The sequence below is a fragment of the Trypanosoma brucei genome, chromosome 11 (genome assembly GCF_000210295.1).
Source record: "Trypanosoma brucei gambiense DAL972 chromosome 11, complete sequence".
NCBI classification, from domain to species: Eukaryota; Euglenozoa; class Kinetoplastea; order Trypanosomatida; family Trypanosomatidae; genus Trypanosoma; species Trypanosoma brucei.
The window spans coordinates 4,173,474-4,195,486 of record NC_026744.1 but is presented as its reverse complement, the minus strand read 5'-3'; the positions used below and the strand labels follow the sequence as shown (position 1 = coordinate 4,195,486).

The window sequence follows — 22,013 nt, the reverse complement described above, 5'->3', positions numbered from 1 at the left end:
TGAAGCATCAGGCTCTCAGTACCTCAACGAACCACCGGCATTCGCCTATTAGCAGGCAAGCGGGAACCTTTTCTGCGTCTTCACGTGTGCTGACTTACGAAGTACGTAAATTTTCTTTTTTGTTCTCTCTTCCTTCATTGCTTTTTGATTTCTGACATCCATTTAGTGACTAGGCCTCTGTTCGCTGGGGCGTGTTTTATTCTGCCCTACTTGTTGTAGTTTACCCGGTGTCGCCGCGGCATCGCATGCGGTGGACTGAGAGTCGTTCATGTCCCAACGTTACGCCGCGGTGGCCTACTACCCAGGTGATGACGTACAGCCTGATGGCAACGTGTTCACCACTGTCCCATTCTTGCGTGACTTCAGATTATCAGACCCTCAAGTCATCTATCGCCCACCCGACGATTTGACCCCACTCATTGATGATATTGTGTCGGGGAACCGCACTTCCCTGCTGCATGGCACGTTGCCCACGATCACTTTGGCTATAGAGGTGGCTCCATGTGCGGACCACTTTCACAGATGTGTGTCATCATCGAACCCCTTTTGTGCATTTCTGTGCGCGCCGGAGCGTGAAGGTTTGGATGCCATCGCTGAGGAGTTGCAGCGGGGCCGGCATGTGACGGCAGATGAGGAATATTGGAGTGAGGAGTACTGGCGTGCATTGCAGGCCGAGGACGACGGGGTGTCCGAGTCGTCCTCTTCACATACTGCGGTGCAGAAGACATCAATTTGGCTCGACCTGTCGTACCCAAGTGATGAGTCGTCGCCAAAGAAGTTTACTGCAGATGACTCATTCTCTCCCGCTCTTAGAAGGGGGAGCCGCCGGGCAACGCTGCGACATAAGGGAAGGATTTCGGGTGAGAAACACCACAGGGACGAGCGGATGGGGGCCCCAAATACCAGGCAACTCTCACAAAATCATAGGCGGGAGGGAATCGACAGTGTAGTTTCTGTTACAAGGAATAGTAAAGTTAGACTAAGATATGCATCAACTGCCGGCTCGCAGAGGGAGCAGGAGGTGCGCGCGGGGCAGGTACGGAGTCTTGTGGGTTTAGGAGATCATAGTCACAACCAACAACGGCAGCAGTCGCATCGGGAGAGGTTTCAGCATAAGGACGCGTCTGTGGAAGGTGATAGACGTAGGGTGTCGCAGGCCCGTGGAAAGGTGACGAGAGCCCCGGTGTCTCCAATGTCTAAAAAATGTACTGCTGTTTATACTAGTCAGGTGGGGTGTGCTCCGTGTAATGGCTCAAGCACCACGGTGAAACACGAAGCGCACAACGGCGTGAGCGACAAGAAGAGGATGTTAACCCCTGTCGCGCAGTCCCCAATGGGGGCGGAAGGGCGGTGCAAGGGTTCGGGTGAAAGTAAACTGATAGATAGAGCACCTGTGACAGATTTTGTGCAGAAACCCGATCCCAAACCTACAACACTGCAGGCGCGTGGGAGCCGAAGCGCGGTTGAGGTATCAGGAAGTGGCGCCCACCAGACACTATGCAGCTCCGGTTGTCTCATTGATAATGCGTCTGAGGGCGGTGTACTAGTGATACCTGTTGTGGTGAATTCAACGATAGCAGAGCCGACTGCTGTTTGTTGTTTTTCTGAACCATTTCAAGTGACAGAAGAAGGACCTCAAACACGCGCATCAGACGCTAAGAAGGCAAGACCCAGCTGCAATTTTGCTTCCCCCGGTGGAGGATTCAACCCGCGGACCAGGGAACCGCACACGAATAAATGCGCAGCGTCTAAATGCTGTTCGGTGATGTGAACCATGTTTCTAATTCTTATATTAGTAGTCATAAACGTATACAGTAGAAGTGAGAGCACGATAGGGTATGTATCATATATTCCCCTTCCTTTCCGTGTCGTCTAATCTGCATCACATGTAAACGGCAATGATGGGTTGTGCAGAATTTGCCTGTTGGTAGACAAAGGAGGGGGAGGAAGGAAAGAGGGCCCTTATGTACCTAAGGAGAGTTTATGGTATGCCGCAAATGATTGTTTGCTTTCTTGTCTTTTTGGTTTTCGACCTTTTTTTTTTTTCCAATATTTCCAGTATTTACTTGTTACCACTCCTTTGCCATAACGTTGTCTTTACACGCGCTGGCGCGAAAGGGAGTGTGTGTGGGGTTTAAACATTTCATCAGCGGAAGCCTCGTCGGTTGTGTGTTTTTGGTGTGTGCCTTCTCAACACGCTAGAGGGGGGATGGCCGATTTTATTGTTTTATTAATTTTACTACCTCTCTCTACCTTGAGTCACTTTGTTGTTTTGCGCGTTGGTGCTCTGTACGAGAGCCTTTCTATGCTTTGTTTCCTTCGCTTTCCTTTCTTCCATTCCTTATCGGCTGCTCCGCCTGCGGGTACAATTTGTGCAGGTACTTTCGCTAGTCCCGCTTGGGGTTCTTGGATTCCAAGCTTCCGGTTCTTTCCCATTTGAATCTGTTGTGCGTCACGAGAGCCCGTCCAAATATATGTAGTTGGAAAAGTAACGAAAGGAAAGAAGAAAAAAGAGTATAACTGGAGGGGAAGAGGTGTGTGTGGGGGAGGGGGAATGTTGGGTCCGAGGTGTATGGTGTGCAAAAGTTGCTTACGCCTTAATTTTTATTCTAATGTTGTTACTTATTTTCGCGCACCCCTACGCTTCATTCCAGTTAGTGTGCATACGTGGGGTCGGGAAATCTTTGGTATGACTCCGCTGAATATGTGTTTGTTGAGTTCTCCCTTTACATGTTCCATTTCCTGCTTTTATTCCGCACTATTTCTCCCTCTTCCACTCTTTTTTTTGTAACTTGTCAATTTGATCAGTGCCATAGTTTGGTGTTTCGCGCTTCGTTATTCGTGCTGTGGGCGTAGAGACATTTTGGGATGCTTAGCTGTTCATTTATTGCCCCTTTTCTCTCTGTGTGTGTTCCCCTTTTTGGAGTGCCACATTTGTATGGCCAGGGTGAAGGCTGCTGTGGCATTGGCTTTGCTCGACTTACTGCGGCTTGACTCGCTTGCCTTTGGTTTACCCGGTGGCGTCATGCAAAGAAACGGAGGGGGTGGGAGAACATCTAATACTTTAGAAAAATTCCTTTCCATCGACCCTTATGCATATATGTGTGTAGATAGTAGAGGAGCGGGTTCTTTTTTTTTTTTTTTCGTAATTATCGTCGTGGCTGCTCAAGTTGTGTGTGGTTGTAGTTGTTACGGCGTCAGAAATGATTAAGATGAAGCGGTGCTGTGGGACGAAGTTGCGACTATAATGACAGACGTCACGGCGGGCGGCTCCAGTGGAAGTGGTCCGTTATTCTGGTAACGTTTCTCGCATGGGTGGATATCACCACGTCCTCAACGACCGTTCTCTCCGATCCTTTTCCACTTTTTCGTTTTCGCCTCAACCGTAGTCTATATTTTCCCCTCTTTATATTTCTCTCCATTTTTTCTTTTCCTATTTCGTTTTTTTCCTTTCTGTTGTACAGTGCAAGTTTAGTGGGTGGGGGAATCGTGGGAACGTTAGAGTAAGTGCTTGGGCGACATTGTGTACGGTCTCTCAGTGCCGGTGTACTGATCTACAATGGAGGCTCTCCTTCGGTCACTTGATTCGCTGTTGGCACTGGTTTCCCGTGGTGATGGTGGGAGTTTTGTTATTGATCCTGAGTTTAAGCAGGCGCTTAAGCAAGCCCAGTCATCTGTCGGCAGGTGGCGCGGTGGTGCTTGGAAAAGCGAGCGAATACGATTTGTGACCGATTCGGTTATGTCTTCCGTTTTGGGTGCCCTCTATATCAAGAAGACGCGCGTAACGGAGGCTGCACTCCCACTATTACAACGGATGATCCACAATAATTGCATTCAGTATACGACATCCATCGTGCTATATCGGGCCAATGGTAGCAACAGCGTACTTTCGTGCGGGGCCGCGGTGTTCGAGGCGTTGGGGGATGTGCTTGCACGCATCACAGATGCGGGATTACAGCTGACCAGCGTAGAGATTTTGCATGATCTCGTGAGTGATGACAGTTTCCCTTCGTTCACCGGTAAGTGTGTTACCCGGTGCATCCAAACGTGTTGTCGCGTCGCCCTGTTGGGCGCGAGTGAAGGGGCTCGGGGGATTAGCCGCGACCTGCTACCGTTATGTGTTCTTCGCGTGACTCGAACTTTCCTGGAATCTGCACCTACAGATTCTCGTTCATGCACCTTTACGTCTCTAACGCCGTTGGACGACTACGTTCATGATGTGGAGCCTGATTCGAAGCACCTCCCCATCAGTGTGGAGAACAACACGGATCCCTTTGTCGAAGCTTCATTGGGTGAAACGACAGGGGACGAAAGGGCAGCGCAGTCACTGAGCCATAATTCAGAGTGTGAGTTATTCGCTGAGACCACGTTTTCCTCCTTTGACTACTTTCGAAGCACTTTGAATGGGCAGATAATTGGAAGCGCCTTATCTTCTATGAAAATGGGCCGGTTCCCTGACGCAATGAAGGATTTACTGTTACTGATAAAGCATACCTGTAGTCTTGGGGCTCGCACAGTAAGCGGATCAGGTTCAACTGGTGAGGGAGGTCCCGAAGCACGAGCGCGGCAGCTTGCACTTGATATGCTTGAGGCGGTATTTCAGGCTCTCCCAATGGCAAACTGTTGTGTAGAGCACCACTGCGCGACATGGTTGTCTCTAGTGATTACGGCAACAAAGTACGACCTTACAAGGTGTCTTGCACGGAATCTGACCGCAGTGGCCCCAGCTTCTTTCTTCGCCTCTGCGGTGCGTATAATCTCATTGCTACTCCAAAAATGTCATTATCACCTTGCTCGAGAGCTGCACACAGTTCTTGCTGTAATGCTGTTTCCGTTAGCTTTGTCGCGTTACTCAAGTTTTTCTCAAAAACACGCAGTTGTGGACATGGTGCGGGAGCTTCTCAGTGTTCCTCATCTGTGTGTTTCGCTTTTCATTAACTATGACTGTAATCCAACATTTGACGCCGGTGGTAAGTACGGTGGGATGCTGGAGCTCATGGTAAATTTCGTGGCCGAGATGACCTTCACGCATCTTATTGAACCGGACTGGCTTTCTGACGACCAACAACAACTCCTGCGCAGTGGTTGTGCGAGTGCCATACACAACTTAGTTCACTCGTTGCAGCGCTGGATCGCGGAAGATCCTGATGACTATTCCCACCAGCAAACACGTGAGGTTGTGGGACAGGTGCTTTCCAGGCTTCCCGGTGACACGGTATCAGATAACCGTTGGTATGATGTGTACCGCAACTACTCGGAGAGGGACGTGAAGGATGGACATCGGGTCTCGGAAAGGGTGACAGGCAACAATATGCCCGTTTCCCCCATAGTGACTGATGAATCCCTCTTCGAACAGCAGGGAGTTGAAAGACGCTGGAGTGTTGGTTACCACTGGAAGCACATACATTACCTGCTGCATAGCAAGCGCACAGCACAGCTAGCTGTAGGCCTAATCAACAAAGGTCAGTGGCGGCAGGCGATGAGCTTCTTGAAGGAGCGAGATTATATTCCGGCAGAGGGTGAAGAAGGCTGGAGTGCCTTTGCACTGTTTCTCAAAACGTACGAGGGTGTTGAGCGGGGAGCTTTATGTGGAATATTCGAGCGCGTGCTAAAGGACAAGGACTGCGACCGCATTCTAAGGGAATACTTGCAACATTTTTCATATAGAAATGTGCCTATCGACATTGCGCTGAGGGACACTACGTGCGAGTTTATGTCTTGGGATCGTCCCACTTTCGAGGCGCAAGTGTGGGTAGTAATCCAACAGCGCTTTGGTGAAGTATACGCGGCACAAAACCCCCGCAGTATTTCGCCTGATGATGCTAACGCTATGGCTGGAGTGCTTCTGTTTCTTCATACAAGCCTTCACAATGCGAACGTGAGATCTTCCCGGATGACGATGAAGGATTTTGTTAGGAATGGCAACGAATGTGTCGCAGTACCGTTTCCCGAGGATGTTATGTGTGAGATGTACACGCGTGTGGCTAGAAGTAAGTGGGAGCTGGATAGGTTCCAACGGACACCCCGACAGGCTGAAATGGAGTTTTCTTCACCTGGACTCGCCCGTATGCTTGATATATGCAATCAGCAGAGGCAACAGCATGTTTTATCTTCTGAGCAGCTAGCGCCCGCAGATGCTGTGGGTGAAACTGTGGACGCAGCGGGACTGTCTCATTCGGGGAGTGGTACGCGAGACGCCTCACTGGAAAACTTTGTTGGATCAAGTGGACACAGCGATTCATCCCTGCTTGATGCATCTATGTTACCCTACACGGAGGAGTTGGAGACAATTAAATCTCGTGAGCCTTATCACCAACGGTATGCTGAGTTGGCACTTCAGTGCCTGCAGCGCCTCGAGCGTGAGCACCGCGTACTCTGTGGCGACCGCGGTGGTGTGCAGCCCTATGCTATTCCACATTACGCCCAGCATGTACGACCCATGCTGCTGAGCTTATACCCACAAATCGCGGCTACTATATACAAAGGTCTACGTGTCCTTGAGGTTCAGCCGATACTTCGGCTGCTTCACGACACGTATAGCATGCTGGATGACCTGGTTGCTGCCTTTGCGGTGAATCTCACCGGAATGCATGTGGCTGTAGAAAAAAGAATTCAGTACTACATGCTGAGGGGAGGTACTCGTCACCTCCCACCTCCCACAAGGGCGACATTTGCCCTGCCGCTCATGAATCTTGTGTGATGGTTGATAAATGGCAGATATTTGTGTAGGTTAGCTTTGTGGTTACTGGAGAGGCACAATCAACTTGGGGTATCACCCTCAACCTTCAGTTGCTTGTCGACATAAGTGTTTGGGTGTTCATGCGGCAAGAAATGATAAGGTATTCTTGCACTGTTCCCTGTCTGTTGTGGCGCCATGTTTTTCTTAAAACTCTCGTTGCAACATCTGTTATTAGTATTGAGGGAAACACCGCTGTGCACTACTATGTGTGGAGGCTAAATTGTTAAGAAAAGCTGTGCACGACGAAGAGTATGCAAGAGGAGCAATCCGAAAGAATGCTACAAATATGTGGAAGGGAGGAGCATAAAGCAGTGTTCGAACGTCACCGCGGAGGAAATGTTTTTGTGTTTTTTTCTGTTTGACTTCCCAATCCACATTTGTGCATCGGCGCCCGCTGCACGTTGTTAACGCAACCGTTCGCCGCTCGACTCCTTTGCCTTCTGAAGCCTTTTTGTACGGTTTTTTTCTTCCATTCCCTTTCTACCCTTGCTTGCACACGGCTGCTATGCGTATTGGCATCCTCTGTGAAGGTCAGCGCCATTGTTATTATCATTGTTATTGATATTATTATTTTCATCTTACGCTGTGACTGTGTTTTACCCGTTTTTTTAAAGGACCGCTGCTGATCTCCTTCTTCACATTTCACATATTAGCTACCCGTAACGTTGATGAAGTGCATGATAGAAGGTGGGATAGCAAAGGCAGCGTGTGGTTTGGCATGAGTGGCCATGTTAAAAGCCCATCACCGTCCCTTTCAGCGCCAGGAAAGATGGTAAGGAAGAAATGCTTTTAATCAACTACCCGGGTCGTAGTCGCACCGTTTCCCAAGTTGAAGCATTCGGGGGGAAAAAGAACCACCAGTATTGTTTGGGTGGGACTGCAAGGAAGACGTGATTTAATGCTTCGGCGGCTGCATGAATGCACAGCCCTCTGGCGTGTTGGTTAACTTTACCTATACCAATGGAGGTTTCCAATACATTCGAAACCCTCAACAGCAAAACGGTGGAGTGAGTACAACAAAGGCGTCGTTATTTTATTTTCCACTACAGTGCGTGTTTGACTTCAGTGATGGGCCCGTCGTACCCTTCAACCGCGGAGTTTGTTTGTCTGCTCACCCGCCTGGTCCTTCAGCCATAAGCTCAGCTTGTGCTCCGTGGAGGTGGTAAGTCCATCTATGAGAGAAAGGCGCTCCATAGTAAAAAGGGGGGAATTCTTTTTTCTTCGGGAAAATAGGATTTTCGTTATAAATTTACAAAGTTGCTGATCATCGATATCGTTCTTACAACACATATATATTTTTTCTATCAACTGTGGGAAGCAAAATACCCTTTTCCAAATATGTCTTTATTACGTAAAGTGTAGGTATCTTGTTTCATTATCTTTCCTATTTCTCCCTTCAATATACCGACTTATCTCGTCTATGTTTGAGCACGTACTGATCTATCATTTCCCTTCATTGTCTTCACTTTGTTGTTTCTTCTGTTTACTCCTGCGCACCGACAGTAAAGGCTAATAATCTACTTGAAGGTAGTAACTTACTAGCGAAACGAGAAGTGCGAGTAACATAATAACACAAGGGTGCTTTCTTTCGTGAGTTGTACAACGATTGGTATAAGACAGGCGATATCCAATAAGTTACCCATTTATTGACGTTGCCATCGCGCACATTAAGGTATGTCTGACAAAGGTAAGTCTGCCACTGATGTCGAGAACACCACTTCGCCCGTAACCCAACAGACTTTTCCTGCGGAACATCCAGGAGTAAGCAAAGTCAGTGAACCTGTTTATGCGGATGATAAGAACAAGGGGGTTGACGCTCGTGGCGATGCACCGCCATCCGTGTGGCAATCATTTAGTGCAAAGATGAAGCATATTGCAGGTACTGTTGTTCCATATGGTGGACTTGCGTCAAGTGTTTTTAATCTTTGTTCAGTGTGCATTGGTGCCGGTTTTCTTGGACTTCCTGCCGCGGCAAACCGCAGTGGGCTTGTGATGGCAATGTTGTATTTGGTCATCATGGCCTTAATGACAGTTTTTTCCCTGCATATTCTGTCACTTGTGATGGAGAAGACCGGTCTTCGCACGTTTGAGCACACCGCAAGAGGGGTTATGGGTGGACGATTTGTATACTTCGTCATTGCAATTCGTTTGCTGAACTCGTTCGGTACAAGTACCTCCTATATTATTACTATCGGTCATGTTTTAAGACCCATCATAGAGAACTCATGCGGTGCTCCCGAGTTCCTGAGGACTCCGGGTGGGATTCGTCTCCTGACTGCACTCACCTGGATGGTTTTCATGTTGCCACTCATTTTGCCGAAGAGGGTTAACTCGCTCCGCTATGTTTCCGGTTTCGCAATTATTTTTGTCCTGTATTTTGCACTTACAATTGTGATTCATGGAGCTCAAAGCGGACTCCCGAAGTTAACGAGTGATGAAGAAGATGGCGTGAAGTTGTTCAACAGTGGAAACTCTGCTATTGCGTCCGTTGGTGTATTTATGTTTGCATATGTTTGCCAGATCAATATTTATGAAGTTTACTGGGAGATGAAGAAGCGCAGCTGTGCCAGGTTCACATTGTACGCTGCCATATCCATGGCGTTTTGCGGCACTTTTTACGGCTTTGTTGCCTTTTTCGGCTATGGTGAGTTTGGCGGCACTGTGACCAACTCAATTCTTCTCATGTACAATCCCATCACGGAGGTCATGATGCTGATAGGCTCTATAGGTGTGGTCGTTAAGATATGTATTAGTTACGCCCTTCAAACAATGGCGATCCGCAATTCAATATATCATGTTCTGGGTTGGGAATTAGAGACGCTGCCTTATTGGAAGCACTTTTCCTTCGTGATTCCCCTTTCCCTCACCGTGTTGCTGGCTGGCCTCTTCATTCCTAACATTAACACTGTGTTTGGTATTGTGGGTGCTATTTGTGGCGGGTTCCTGAGCGCTATATTCCCATCGCTATTCTACATGTATTCTGGCAAATGGACTCGACGGAATGTGGGCAACTTCCACTTTTTTGGAACCTACGCACTGTTCATTCTTGGTGTAGTGGGTCTCGTGTTCGGCACAGTCACTGTTGTAACAAACACCATCATGTCGTTCATTCACGGTGGTGGTGGGGCTGCTGCTATTAAGCCCCCGCCTGTTTGCTGAGTGCTCAAACAGTCGCGACGTCACTTATGGCGTCGATTTCTATGTGTACCAACCTTTGACGTTGGGTAAGATTTCTTTTCTCTTCCCTGTTTAACCTTAAACAAGACGTGTTAACTCCGTAAAGTGAACTACGCAGCCGTAAGGTACCTTAACCTTCCTTTCTTATTAAATATTTTATATTATCTAATACAACCAAACGAAAAGTTATACATATATGCAAAAGAAAGAAAAAAAAACGTAACCACTGGCCTTGTTACACCTACTGCTACCAGTGTATTGAATTTTAAGGTTCTTTGTATTTGTGTTTCGTTTCCAATAGGTTAGTGGAGCCAAAACGAAAACGTCAAATTATTTTTATTTTTATTTTGTACTATTAATGCAAGTTGCCACCACGATGCCCCCTCTTGCCCATGCTTTACCAATCGGTCCGGCTTCGTTTGTATTTTTTTCTTTTTTTACCGATGGCGCAATACCACACGTTTGAATGGATTGATGCACAGCAAAATTCAGATATTTTTGTTTCACCGGTAAAAAGGAGCCTGCGCTCCGCATTTTTAAAAAGTGAATATTTGTCTTTTATTTTTTTTTTTCGACTTTCTATGCGTGCAACCCCTTTTTTGTTTTTGTTGTGCGCATTCAACCCTTGACAAATAGTTTGTGTGCTCTTCGCACTGCGGTTAGTGACAATGTTTGTGTTTCTGGTAGATTTTTTTAAATATATATATTTTTTCTATCAACTGTGGGAAGCAAAATACCCTTTTCCAAATATGTCTTTATTACGTAAAGTGTAGGTATCTTGTTTCATTATCTTTCCTATTTCTCCCTTCAATATACCGACTTATCTCGTCTATGTTTGAGCACGTACTGATCTATCATTTCCCTTCATTGTCTTCACTTTGTTGTTTCTTCTGTTTACTCCTGCGCACCGACAGTAAAGGCTAATAATCTACTTGAAGGTAGTAACTTACTAGCGAAACGAGAAGTGCGAGTAACATAATAACACAAGGGTGCTTTCTTTCGTGAGTTGTACAACGATTGGTATAAGACAGGCGATATCCAATAAGTTACCCATTTATTGACGTTGCCATCGCGCACATTAAGGTATGTCTGACAAAGGTAAGTCTGCCACTGATGTCGAGAACACCACTTCACCCGTAACCCAACAGACTTTTCCTGCGGAACCTTCAGGAATAGTTGATGCGAGTGAACCTATTCACACGGATGATAAGAACAAGGGGGTTGACGCTCGTGGCGATGCACCGCCATCCGTGTGGCAATCATTTAGTGCAAAGATGAAGCATATTGCAGGTACTGTTGTTCCATATGGTGGATTAGTGTCAAGTGTTTTTAATCTTTGTTCAGTGTGCATTGGTGCCGGTATCCTTGGACTTCCTGCCGCGGCAAACCGCAGTGGGCTTGTGATGGCAATGTTGTATTTGGTGGTTATTGGTGGGTTGGGTGTTTTTTCCCTGCATATTCTGTCACTTGTGATGGAGAAGACCGGTCTTCGCACGTTTGAGCACACCGCAAGAGGGGTTATGGGGCGAAGGTTTGAGTATTTTGTTGTTGTTATTCGATGGATCAACTCGTTCGGCGCGACGGTTTCCTATGTGATTAGCGTCGGCCATGTGTTGAATCCCATCATAGAGAAATCATGCGGTGCTCCCGAGTTCCTGAGGACTCCGGGTGGGATTCGTCTCCTGACTGCACTCACCTGGATGGTTTTCATGTTGCCACTCGTTTTACCGAAGAGGGTTAACTCGCTCCGCTATGTTTCCGGTTTCGCAATTATTTTTGTCCTGTACTTCGTCTTCGCAATTGTGATTCATGGAGCTCAAAGCGGACTCCCGAAGTTAACGAGTGATGAAGAAGATGGCGTGAAGTTGTTCAACACTGGAAACTCTGCTATTGCGTCCGTTGGTGTATTTATGTTTGCATATGTTTGCCAGATCAATTGCTATGAAGTTTACTGGGAGATGAAGAAGCGCAGCTGTGCCAGGTTCACAGTGTACGCTGCCATATCCATGGCGTTTTGCGGTATTCTGTACGCACTCACTATTTTGTTTGCGTATGGTGAGTTTGGTGGTGCTATCGACAACTCAATTCTTCTCATGTACAATCCCATCACGGAGGTGATGATGATGATAGGTTTCATTGGCATGGTGGTCAAACTTTGTGTTGCTTACGCCCTTCAAACAATGGCGTTGCGGAACACAATATATCATGTTCTGGGTTGGGAATTAGAGACGCTGCCTTATTGGAAGCACTTTTCCTTCGTGATTCCCCTTTCCCTCGTTGTGTTGCTGGCTGGCCTCTTCATTCCTAACATTAACACTGTGTTTGGTATTGTGGGTGCTATTTGTGGCGGGTTCCTGAGCGCTATATTCCCATCGCTATTCTACATGTATTCTGGCAAATGGACTCGACGGAATGTGGGCAACTTCCACTTTTTTGGAACTTACTTTCTTTTATGTGCTGGCGTCGTGGGTCTCGTCTTCGGTACAGTCTCCGTCGTGTCGGAAAACATTTTGGCACTTATCGCCAACAATGTGGAAGTTGTTCGTGTGAGGGCGCCGGAAACTCAGTGCTGAGTGCGCAAACAGTTACGACGCCATAAGTGACATGAGTTTCCTTGTGTACCAACCTTCAACGGCACTTATGCTTCTTCTTCTTTTTCTTTCACATTCTCCTTTTAAAAAAATTTTTCCTACCCGTATCTTTCGAAGCTGCTTTGTGAGTTGACCCCTGAGAATGATTACATCCTTCCCGTTGCTCCGCCGTTGTTTTTGTTCGACGCTGTAGTTTCCGTTTTTTATTCGTTTTATTATTATTATTATTGTGGTGGTGTTATTATTATTATTTTTTTTTTCGAGTGCGCACTTTTCTATTCTTCTTTTCCATCGCCACCACGTGTTGTTGTCAGTTTTCTTGTTTTGTTTTTTTCCCCCCTCTTTTCGCTTCAATCCGCTCCACAAACAGTTGCATGATGCATTCATAGTAATTCTTGCCGTTTATGTATGTGTATGTATGTGTGCGCGTGTGTGTAGCTGAGGCAGGGGAAAAATAAGAATCACGCGGTTATATTCTTACTATTCCCTTACCGGTTTTTGTTTTTTTTTCTTTTGCTGTTATAGAGATTGGCGAACTCGTGCAAATATATTTATATGAGTTCTTGTGTGTATGTAAATATGCGTCGAAGTATGTGCCGCTTACATAGTAGTCGAATAGCTTTCTTTCCTCCTCCTCCTCCGCTCCTCTCCATGGGTTTCTGATTCTTTTTTTTCTTTTGTTGTTCCTGAACATTTTTTTTTGTTTCACGTTTTTTTCACTTATGTTGTTGTTTTATTTATGCCCACGCAAGAGGGACGTACTGTAAGGAATGCTTGAGTTGGTGAATGCATGCACTTTCTCATAATAAATGTTGTATTAGGTCACATATTTATATACATTTATATACATATTTTTGTATGTGCGTGTGTATGTGGTGCGTATTTCATTACGCACCGTACCCAAAACTAATGTTAGAAATAATAATGATGTTTGTTTTTGTTTTTTTTGTTCTGTTCTTTTCTGCTTTGCTTTTTTGCTTTTTTGTTTGTTTCCGTTTCGGTAAGCGCTTTCTTAATTGTTTGTTCTTAACAGTGGCTGGGAATATATATTTATATATTTATGTATTTATATGTGTCTTTGCTCACTGGAGGGAAGAAAAAAGAGTTGGAAGATTAAAAGTGTGAAGTTTACGCTTTTCTTAACACCTCTTATTTCTCACCAACCTTCATTGTGAGTTTATTGACTCTTTTGCAAGAGTGCTGCGGCTCTGCGCCCATTCGTCTGCACTTTTTTTTTTAATTGTTGTTGATGTTGTCGTCGTTCATTGTGTTCAACTGTCTTTGCGTCAACACAAATGGTAGAAAAAAAAAAAGGAAAATGAAGCAAAACATATTTTAATAATAAAGTGAAATAATGCAAGGGGGGGGGAAAAAAAATACGGCTAGTGTACATCGGGTAGAGAATTATTAATATTAGCGTCATAAAATTAATGAAATAAACAAAACGCGTTTAAGTAACGGGGAGAGCTGAAGGGGAGAAACAAAAAAAAAAGAAGGAAAAAAAAAAGAATACAGCAGAGTTGGAGGATATATAATGGACGGAGGGATGGAATGGCGCCAGTGAAGATGATTGTGACGGTAATACTCCGCATGCACATATTTACACTCGCATAAATATTCATATAAATGTGAGGATCATTAAGGGTCAGATGCACAAATAACAATAATAATTAGTAATAAGCATATAATTAGTGATCTTTAAAATAGAGGGAAAATGATTTTTTTTTCTTTTGTTGAAGGAAAAAAAAAAAGAAGTGCATATTGGGGGCAGTACGTCTGTTTGGTTGGGCCACTTGAAGGAGAAAGTAAGAAGGTGTGACGTGTCGAATGATGAATGGAGTAAATGTCGAAAAAAAAAAGGGAGAGAGGGAGAGTTGAAGTGCGTCATCAAAAGAAAGAAGGAAAGGAAAGGAAAGAAAAGGAAACAGGAGAAAAGTAAAGAGGAGGGAGGGGCTTTGGGGTCGGGGAGGAGGGAATGAAAGGAAAAGAAAAAGGGGTAAATTATTCAAAAAAAAAAAGAAAAGAAAAGAAAAGAAGTGACGGTGGTCGATAAATGCAGCGGCCGAAGTCTCTTCAGCTCGTTTTCGTAACAGAATTCGCATCTTTGTGATTTGCTGCAAATTTCTTTTGCCCATCCAAATTTTCGTGCATGTTTGTCTGTGTGTAAAAAAGCGCTGCTTCACAGTGGAACAGAAAAAACGAAGCAGGTGGCTTGAACGGAGCGTAACTGATCGGAAAGCAATTTGGAGGGAAGGAAAAATGAAACGCAACGGAACTTTTGGCGATTAAACTGCATTAGAGGATGTCTTTTCATTTTTAATTATCCAGTTGTTATTTCTGTCATATTTCTTTTTTTTTTAATTTTCGCGACGGTGAAGGAAAATATATGTTAACAGCAAGCGTTTACAGTGCTCAGCCGTGAAGAGGAGAATTCTTTTTCTTTTACTTTTGATTAGTGCATGATGTGATAAGATTCAACCTGTAAAGCGGAGGTGCAAAACGATTTTGACCCACCAGACATCTTCGATACTTACAGTTCTCCGGTGGCATAGGGCAACATCGCCTTTGTTTCTTCGTTTCGTTGTTGTTTTCTTTTTTTTTTTCCTTAAAAGAGAGAAACTGATCCTTCCTCTGTTGTCATTGTTGATGTACATGGTTGAGCTCTCGGTGCTCATTATGACGTGGTGCAGTGTCGTGGTTGCCGTGTGCACCTGGTGGATAAACTTCACTCGTATACGTTTTTTCTCTCCTCTCCTCTTCTTTTTTTTGTCGGTTCGTTTTCTCCTTAAAATGGGCAGTGGCGTTTACTGCGCGTAAACTGTGAACTAGAATAAAACCGGGCGCTGAACTCTGGCGTGTTTCCTTCCGGCTTCGTGCAGTTTGACAGGTAGCTTCTTTTTTTTTTTTCACACTCGTCCCAGGGAATCATGAGCCGGCCTGATAAGAGACGGCATCGCGACTGTGTCGTTGGCACAACTAAGGACGAGTCCGTGAGGCTTTACGCATTTGCAAATACCAGGCCGGGATATCAAGTGGTGTTTTCCCCTGAGCAGCCACTTATCGTTTTGAAAACCCGCAAGTCTGCTGACAAACCACGACAACATCCATGTATGCAATGGTCTCCGCTTGCCTCACTGCTCTTTGTCCAGCTGCCAAACACAACACACGCCATGTACGTTGCGGACACTACGGGACTTCCGGATTCGATGGAGCGTGAGGAGCAGGTTTCACCAACAGTGGGTCCCATAGTGAAGCGACTCGCCAACGTCGTTGCGAAGCTCAACCCCCACAACGGAACCATGGTTGCCGCTGGCGTGTCAGGCGTGCTCGCCTTTAAGTATATTTTTATGGGCGAAAAGACACTGGGACACACAGATCGGCTTGTACAGCGCCTGCTTCTCGTTTGCCCACCATCTATACACCCGTTTCTGGCGTTGTTCCGAGTGATGGGAAAGCGAGTCCCTGAACGTGGTTATCCAAAGCCAGCGATCGTCGTCGTACTTTCCGATGTATCCGCTGTAAATGGTTGGAATGAGTTTCTGAAAGATTTTGCCGCCACATCTGCCCTCGAATCGTGGTCAGTCTCGAGCAACGTCGAACCATCACTTTTTGCTGCTATACTGAGGGAAGCGGGTATCAGTGCTGATGGGACGAAGGTGGCTCTTGAGACCCGGCACAGTGCCCCACGTGTTTATCGCATTGACTTTGTTCTGAGCGCCGTTACGAAACGAACAGAGCAGCAGGTGACACTCAGTCCTCTGTCATCTTCAGGTTGCGGTGATGAAGACATGGGAAGCAGTCCCCTGGAAAGCGATGATGGGGAAGAGTGCGAGGATGAAGAAGAATATGAATGCGGAGACCATGAGCGGGGTTTGGGGAAAAGTGAGTTTCCACCAGTTTGCAGAGAGATGGGAACCTCGGAAGAGGTATTCGGACTCATGTCTCTGCCGCACTGCAAACGTTCTACCTGCGTTGTCGTCGAAGGGCGCATCATGGATGCAGCGGCGACGACGTTGGGCACGACGCAAGGTCGGGTGTACGTTACAGGGATGCATGAGGTGCTCAAGTGTTCCAGTAGTGGCACGTCATCCGTACACAAGTCTATCAAAGGCGTGGCAGTTCGTCTTCGGTCCTTCGTTAAACGGGATGAGCAGGGCCGCACCTCGCTGCAGGTGACGAGTGCCGTGTTTCTCACAAAGAATCAAGAACGACGCTCAATGACGGTGTGTTCAATGGCCCAGGTGCCTGCATACAACGTGTCTGAGGTGGCCCATGCGTATGGTGCTTTACTTGTTCGCGGTCGAAAATGCGTGCTTGTACGTAGTTTGGATGAAGAATACGAGGGAGTGCGGCTGCCTTACTTGCTTCACACATCCTCGGAGGAATCCTCCATGGAGTGTGCGGAGCGTGCCCTCTGTGAGCACTGTGATATCAGCCCAGATAATTTCTACTTGCCAAGTTATATTCCACCGACGTGTGTCTATGAGAAGGACGCGGATACGGGAATAACCACCAGTAGGATGATGTATGTTGCCCTGGCAGTGACACCACCTGCAGAGGGTGCGGGTGATGCCGTGGAGGATGAGGAGGACTTCAATGAACCGTATGACTGGTTTGGCTACACAAGAGCACTTAGGATGTTGCAGTCGTGTGCAGATAGGAAGATAGTGCAGCAGTTGCAATGCGCCGTTCGCAGTGCCTACGATGTTGGGCTATATATTCCTCTAAAGGGGCTTGGCGTGTTTGGAGACGATGTTTTGGGTGTGGCAAGCAGGAGAACATCTGAGGTGGAACCGGCTTCGGGAATGAGGAGGCCGTTAGAAGGGCTCGAGCTGTTGGTTGTTTGTTCCCCTGGTGACACCTCAGGGCAATCCATGCAAGTGGCTCGGGAGCATCTCACTGAATGTGTGTTACGTGTAGGGAACGAAACCCCTCGTTGCGAAATCCTTCAGGGTGCTCGGGAGACGATGCAGGCGGGGAAAACTACTCTCGTCCTTTGCCTTCAGTGTGATGTAGACGTGAATGTTTTTTCCGAGGAACAGTTGACGTACTGGTCCGAGAAGGGAGCTCGGCCACGGTTGGTGACTCTTCTTTTTTCAGGTGTGAGTGAAATGATCCTTCAGGGAGCCGATGATGGCGCCGATTCGGCTTCTGCCTTCATCTATAGTATAATGCTATCGGATGTGCTTGTGACCGCAGAGGAAGATCAGCAGAAGTTCACGTCGGAGATGTGGGGTCTGCTGCAGCTTGCACATGAACTGAACGGTGAACTTATGCTCTGCGCTGGCATTGTTTCGCGGTGCCCTATCGAAACGCCACCCATTGGAAAGGAAGGGGACGGTGGCGATCAGACGTCGTATGCTGAATCTTCGCTGCACGAGATAACCGTCACCTGCACTGGTCGTCCAGTTGAGCCATCGCGTCTGGCGAGGTTGCTGGAAGTTGCGGGGTTAGATGAATGTTACCGCCATGCTGTGGTTTTGTGGGTTCAAGGGGAGGTATGGATTGCAAGCCGTCCAAAGTCGAGAGGTCTTTTAGCTCTTGACATTTCGTCGCGCTGCCTCACTCTGGAAGAAGGCGAACCTTGGGAGGATGACGAAGGTGATGACTGTGCGGGGAAGGGTGAAGATAAGCGGCAAAATGTGATCACTGTGTATGTATGGGCCACTGCCACGGGTAGAGACGCAGTGAGGGGAACCATTAATACCATTTGGGAGTCAGTTCTGTGTACCGCAAGTCCTTTACCACGTGGCATTTCAGAGGGCGCTAAGGTAGGGAAGGTCGACGATGGACTGCCACCGTGGGAGTGAGTAACCTGTCTCCACACGAGTACCCAAGGTGAAAAAGTAAAGGGGGTGACCCTTTCCTTCTTTATTACGCTAACAATACCCTCTGCGCTGAGGTCTTGCTATAGTTGAATTGGTGGGTATTGATATTGTGCAGGTGGCTGAAAGCATGGACGGGTAACAGTCGCAGTGAAAAACTGCTTCTCGTGCGTGGTTCCCTTACGAGCGCGAGCTTTTTTAGCGGTTCGTTTTAAGTCAGCTCAAAGAAAATAGTTTCTTTTTGCACTAAACTAATACGTATTTAACTAATCACATGTTTCTTTTCGTGATGGTGCTTGTTCGTGGTTTCTCTTTACCATCGATATATATATATATATTAGCAGCAACTATAGCGGCTATTCTAAATAAGTATGTGCATAAATTTCTTTGCCCTTTTTGTGAATTTTCCGTTTATTTGGATCAAATCAAGGAGCTGGAAGGGCCGGGGTTGTAAGAAACGTTAGAATATCTCGGTAACTGACCCTTTCTCCACACAAGCCATGACAGTTCACTTGCTCTGGATCATAAACCAGTCAGGTCAGCTCATTGCTAAGTCCAGTTTCACCGCGCAGAACAGTATTGGAGAGCTTGGAGCAAAGCCTGATCTACAACTCACAATGTCTAGCATCCTCTTCTCCACCTTCGGTATGTCGCAGGAATTAACGCCGAACGCCAACCCTGTGGAAAGTGCTGGGATGACGCTACTGGAGTTCGCGGAGCACAATGTACACATTTACGAGACCCCATCTCTTGTAAAGTTCGTTCTCGTTTCCGACCACCGCACCTATGAGTGTAATGCGCTCTTTCGCCAGTTGCACTCACTGTATGTGGAGTACGTAGTGAAAAACCCGTTTAACATAATTGATGAAGGGGGCATCGGGCAACCTATTCGCATACCTGCCTTCACTGAGGCAGTAAAGGAGGCCGTGGATAAATATCATAGCCACACACAGCAGCCCGCGGTGAAGAGGTGATTGTGAAGGATGAATGCAAGGTCAATCACATTTTTTTCGCTTCTGGTGGAGGTTTTACCGCGATGGGATGAGCCAAATGTCTCCATCTCTGAAGAAGTTCCGCATGCTGTCGTGAGTTTTTGCTGCTTTTGTTTCCTTCAGCTGACTTTCCAAGTGATGAGGAAAAAGACAGGAAGAACAACAAAGCAGTAGCCGATTGTTTGCTTATTTCTTGAATCCAGGACTCCCGCATCCGTTCGTGTGTTTTCAAGTGTAAAGGTTTAGCCTGCTGTTGCATTTCACCTTCAATGCGACGCTTTTAACTTCAATCTCATATGACTATCAGTTGAATTAGTAACGGTGACCCGACTGCTTTCTTTTCCCTCTTCTTCTTTGTCACGTAAAGTACTTTTAAACGAGTCGTGCCCTATGAATGGCGGCGCCATTTTTTCTCACTCGGTTCTAATGGACGGTAACGCAGTGATGCTGTCCAAGTATGCTGGTTGTGTAACGGTTCTTGTTAACACTGCGTCCCTCTGCTCTTTTACATCTTCAAACATTCAACACCTTATACACGTTCAGCAAAAATGGGCCTCACGAAGTTTCACTGTCTTAGCCTTTCCGTGCTCTCAATTTGGAAATCAAGAGCCGAAGAAGAGGGATGAGATTTGCTGTTGGGTGGCTCGTAATGGAATTAACTTTCCTGTGTTTGATAAAGTTAACCTGAAGGGGCCGAATACACACCCCCTGTTTCAAATGATTCAGTCGTCGCTTGGACCTATACGGTGGAATTACACGAAGGTTGTGTGCAATCGTGCCGGACTCCCATGCGTGAAGCTTCAGCCAGGAAGCTCGCTGGAGGAGCTTGAGCGCTATGTTTCACAGTTGTGCGATGAGTGACGGGTGTACATTCAGCGTATAATTTGTAGCGTACGGGCGTATGTAGGGGCATGGTATGTTTTATACCCTCATGTTTAGTATACCTCATCTTAGTGAGAGCAGGTGTCTGACCCTAGGTGGTTGGCATTTTGCTTGTCATGTAAGTTGAACGGTTCCAACTACTCTTTCGATTAAACTGCGCGTCATTCAGTTTTGGCACAACTCCTTCTTTTGTTTCTCACTCTATCCCCATATGTTGCAGGTGGAATACGACCTCAAAGTGAAATAGGAAGCAAAGACAATTCTTTTAAGGTAGTACTAGTGTTGAGTGTTAGCAAAGAGGAGTCACACCTGAATACCGGAAAGTACTTATCTGGAAAATTGATTGACAGAGGCTGACAAAACAAGGCAGAGGACACCCCGTTTTCTTGACGCTAAAATCATACAATGACCTTCAGCATTCCACCACTTCCGTGGGGGTACGATGGATTAGCCGCAAAGGGCATATCGAAGGAACAGGTGACGTTTCACTATGACAAGCATCACATGGGTTATGTGACGAAATTGAATGCGGTCGCAGCGTGCAATGCAGCTGTCGCGGCGAAGAGTGTTGAGGAAATCATCCGAACAGAAAAAGGCCCCATCTTCAACCTTGCGGCACAGATATTTAACCATAACTTCTACTGGGAGAGCATATCTCCCAACGGCGGCGGGGAGCCCAGCGGTAAACTCGCGGACGCCATCGCCGACTCATTCGGCAGCTTCGCCAGATTCAAGGAGGAGTTCACTAATGCGGCGGTGGGCCACTTCGGCTCTGGTTGGGCGTGGCTTGTGCAGGACACCACCACAAAAAAACTGAAAGTAGTTCAAACGCATGACGCCGGTTGCCCACTGACTGAAGCGGATCTCAAGCCGATTCTCGCCTGCGATGTTTGGGAGCATGCTTACTATATTGATTACAAGAATGACCGTCCGGCCTACGTGCAAACATTTTGGAACGTGGTAAACTGGGCACATGCGGAGGAGCAGCTGCTGAAAAGCTAGGTGGCTCTCTCTCTCTCTCTGCTATTGTTGTTAACCCTCACTCGGTTTCTGCAACGGGGAGAGGATTGATACAGCCACACTTTCTCTCTTCCTTTTATTTAATACTGTTGGTCCACACACTTTTGCATCATCTGAGTTTTTCCTGATATTTTTGTCTTCGAGTACCCCCCCCCCCCTTGAGCCACGTTAGTTTTCCTTGCTTCCGCGCGCAAACATGTAAGTTGGCATACTTCCAAGTCATTCTAAACCATTTGGCGGCAACAACTCGCTTTCGTGTAAGAGGTCGCATGGATGGGTGTCTCTTGGACGAGTAAAGTGCTATTGTTACGAGTGGGAGATGCTGTTGGTCACGAAGCGGGGTGTGAGGAATAATTTGAGGGCTCGAGGGGTGGTATTAATCTCGGAAGCGGGAAGGAATGCTTCGTCCAGCATACTTGTCGCTGCTTCTGTATATATATATATACGTACATATACATACATATATACATATACATACATATACATATGTATCATATATCATATATACATGCATATATGTGAACATGCGTGTGTTCAGGTGCGCGCAGGTGATGTGGGAAAAGGGAGGTGAGAGCCGTGACTGTGTTCATATTCGGAGAGAATGCTAATAGGGAGGAAGAATGGTAAGAGAGGGAAACGGACAAAAAGGTAAGGTAAATAAAAAGGTGAGAAAACATAATAAAGCAAACGGTTAGCTCAAACGAACAAAATGAATATATTTGGTTTCTTTTTTTTTTTACTTTTCCCCTTACTGAACAGTTTGTAAGGTAGCGGGGGCGCCCGCTAA

General features: G+C 46.6%; 8 protein-coding genes across 8 annotated transcripts; all 8 read left to right on the top strand.

The window, feature by feature from the left end:
* Positions 1 to 268: 268 nt before the first annotated feature.
* On the top strand, positions 269 to 1,771 carry TbgDal_XI17910 (hypothetical protein, conserved; the record flags this gene model as incomplete). The annotated part of the gene is made up of 1 exon (XM_011782633.1): positions 269 to 1,771. The coding sequence occupies one exon, from the start codon at positions 269 to 271 to the stop codon at positions 1,769 to 1,771; it is 1,503 nt and encodes a 500-aa protein (XP_011780935.1).
* Positions 1,772 to 3,559: 1,788 nt separating this feature from the next.
* Positions 3,560 to 6,700, top strand: TbgDal_XI17900 (hypothetical protein, conserved; the record flags this gene model as incomplete). The annotated part of the gene is made up of 1 exon (XM_011782632.1): positions 3,560 to 6,700. The coding sequence occupies one exon, from the start codon at positions 3,560 to 3,562 to the stop codon at positions 6,698 to 6,700; it is 3,141 nt and encodes a 1,046-aa protein (XP_011780934.1).
* Positions 6,701 to 8,413: 1,713 nt separating this feature from the next.
* On the top strand, positions 8,414 to 9,898 carry TbgDal_XI17890 (amino acid transporter, putative; the record flags this gene model as incomplete). Its single annotated transcript, XM_011782631.1, has 1 exon — positions 8,414 to 9,898. The coding sequence occupies one exon, from the start codon at positions 8,414 to 8,416 to the stop codon at positions 9,896 to 9,898; it is 1,485 nt and encodes a 494-aa protein (XP_011780933.1).
* A 1,103-nt stretch (positions 9,899 to 11,001) lies between these two features.
* Positions 11,002 to 12,489, top strand: TbgDal_XI17880 (amino acid transporter, putative; the record flags this gene model as incomplete). Its single annotated transcript, XM_011782630.1, has 1 exon — positions 11,002 to 12,489. One exon carries the CDS (start codon positions 11,002 to 11,004, stop codon positions 12,487 to 12,489), a length of 1,488 nt encoding a protein of 495 aa, XP_011780932.1.
* Positions 12,490 to 15,434: 2,945 nt separating this feature from the next.
* Positions 15,435 to 18,317, top strand: TbgDal_XI17870 (hypothetical protein, conserved; the record flags this gene model as incomplete). Its single annotated transcript, XM_011782629.1, has 1 exon — positions 15,435 to 18,317. One exon carries the CDS (start codon positions 15,435 to 15,437, stop codon positions 18,315 to 18,317), a length of 2,883 nt encoding a protein of 960 aa, XP_011780931.1.
* A 515-nt stretch (positions 18,318 to 18,832) lies between these two features.
* Positions 18,833 to 19,306, top strand: TbgDal_XI17860 (hypothetical protein, conserved; the record flags this gene model as incomplete). The annotated part of the gene is made up of 1 exon (XM_011782628.1): positions 18,833 to 19,306. The coding sequence occupies one exon, from the start codon at positions 18,833 to 18,835 to the stop codon at positions 19,304 to 19,306; it is 474 nt and encodes a 157-aa protein (XP_011780930.1).
* Positions 19,307 to 19,714: 408 nt separating this feature from the next.
* TbgDal_XI17850 (glutathione peroxidase, putative) lies at positions 19,715 to 20,185 on the top strand (the record flags this gene model as incomplete). The annotated part of the gene is made up of 1 exon (XM_011782627.1): positions 19,715 to 20,185. One exon carries the CDS (start codon positions 19,715 to 19,717, stop codon positions 20,183 to 20,185), a length of 471 nt encoding a protein of 156 aa, XP_011780929.1.
* A 426-nt stretch (positions 20,186 to 20,611) lies between these two features.
* On the top strand, positions 20,612 to 21,208 carry TbgDal_XI17840 (iron superoxide dismutase, putative; the record flags this gene model as incomplete). The annotated part of the gene is made up of 1 exon (XM_011782626.1): positions 20,612 to 21,208. The coding sequence occupies one exon, from the start codon at positions 20,612 to 20,614 to the stop codon at positions 21,206 to 21,208; it is 597 nt and encodes a 198-aa protein (XP_011780928.1).
* Positions 21,209 to 22,013: the final 805 nt, after the last annotated feature.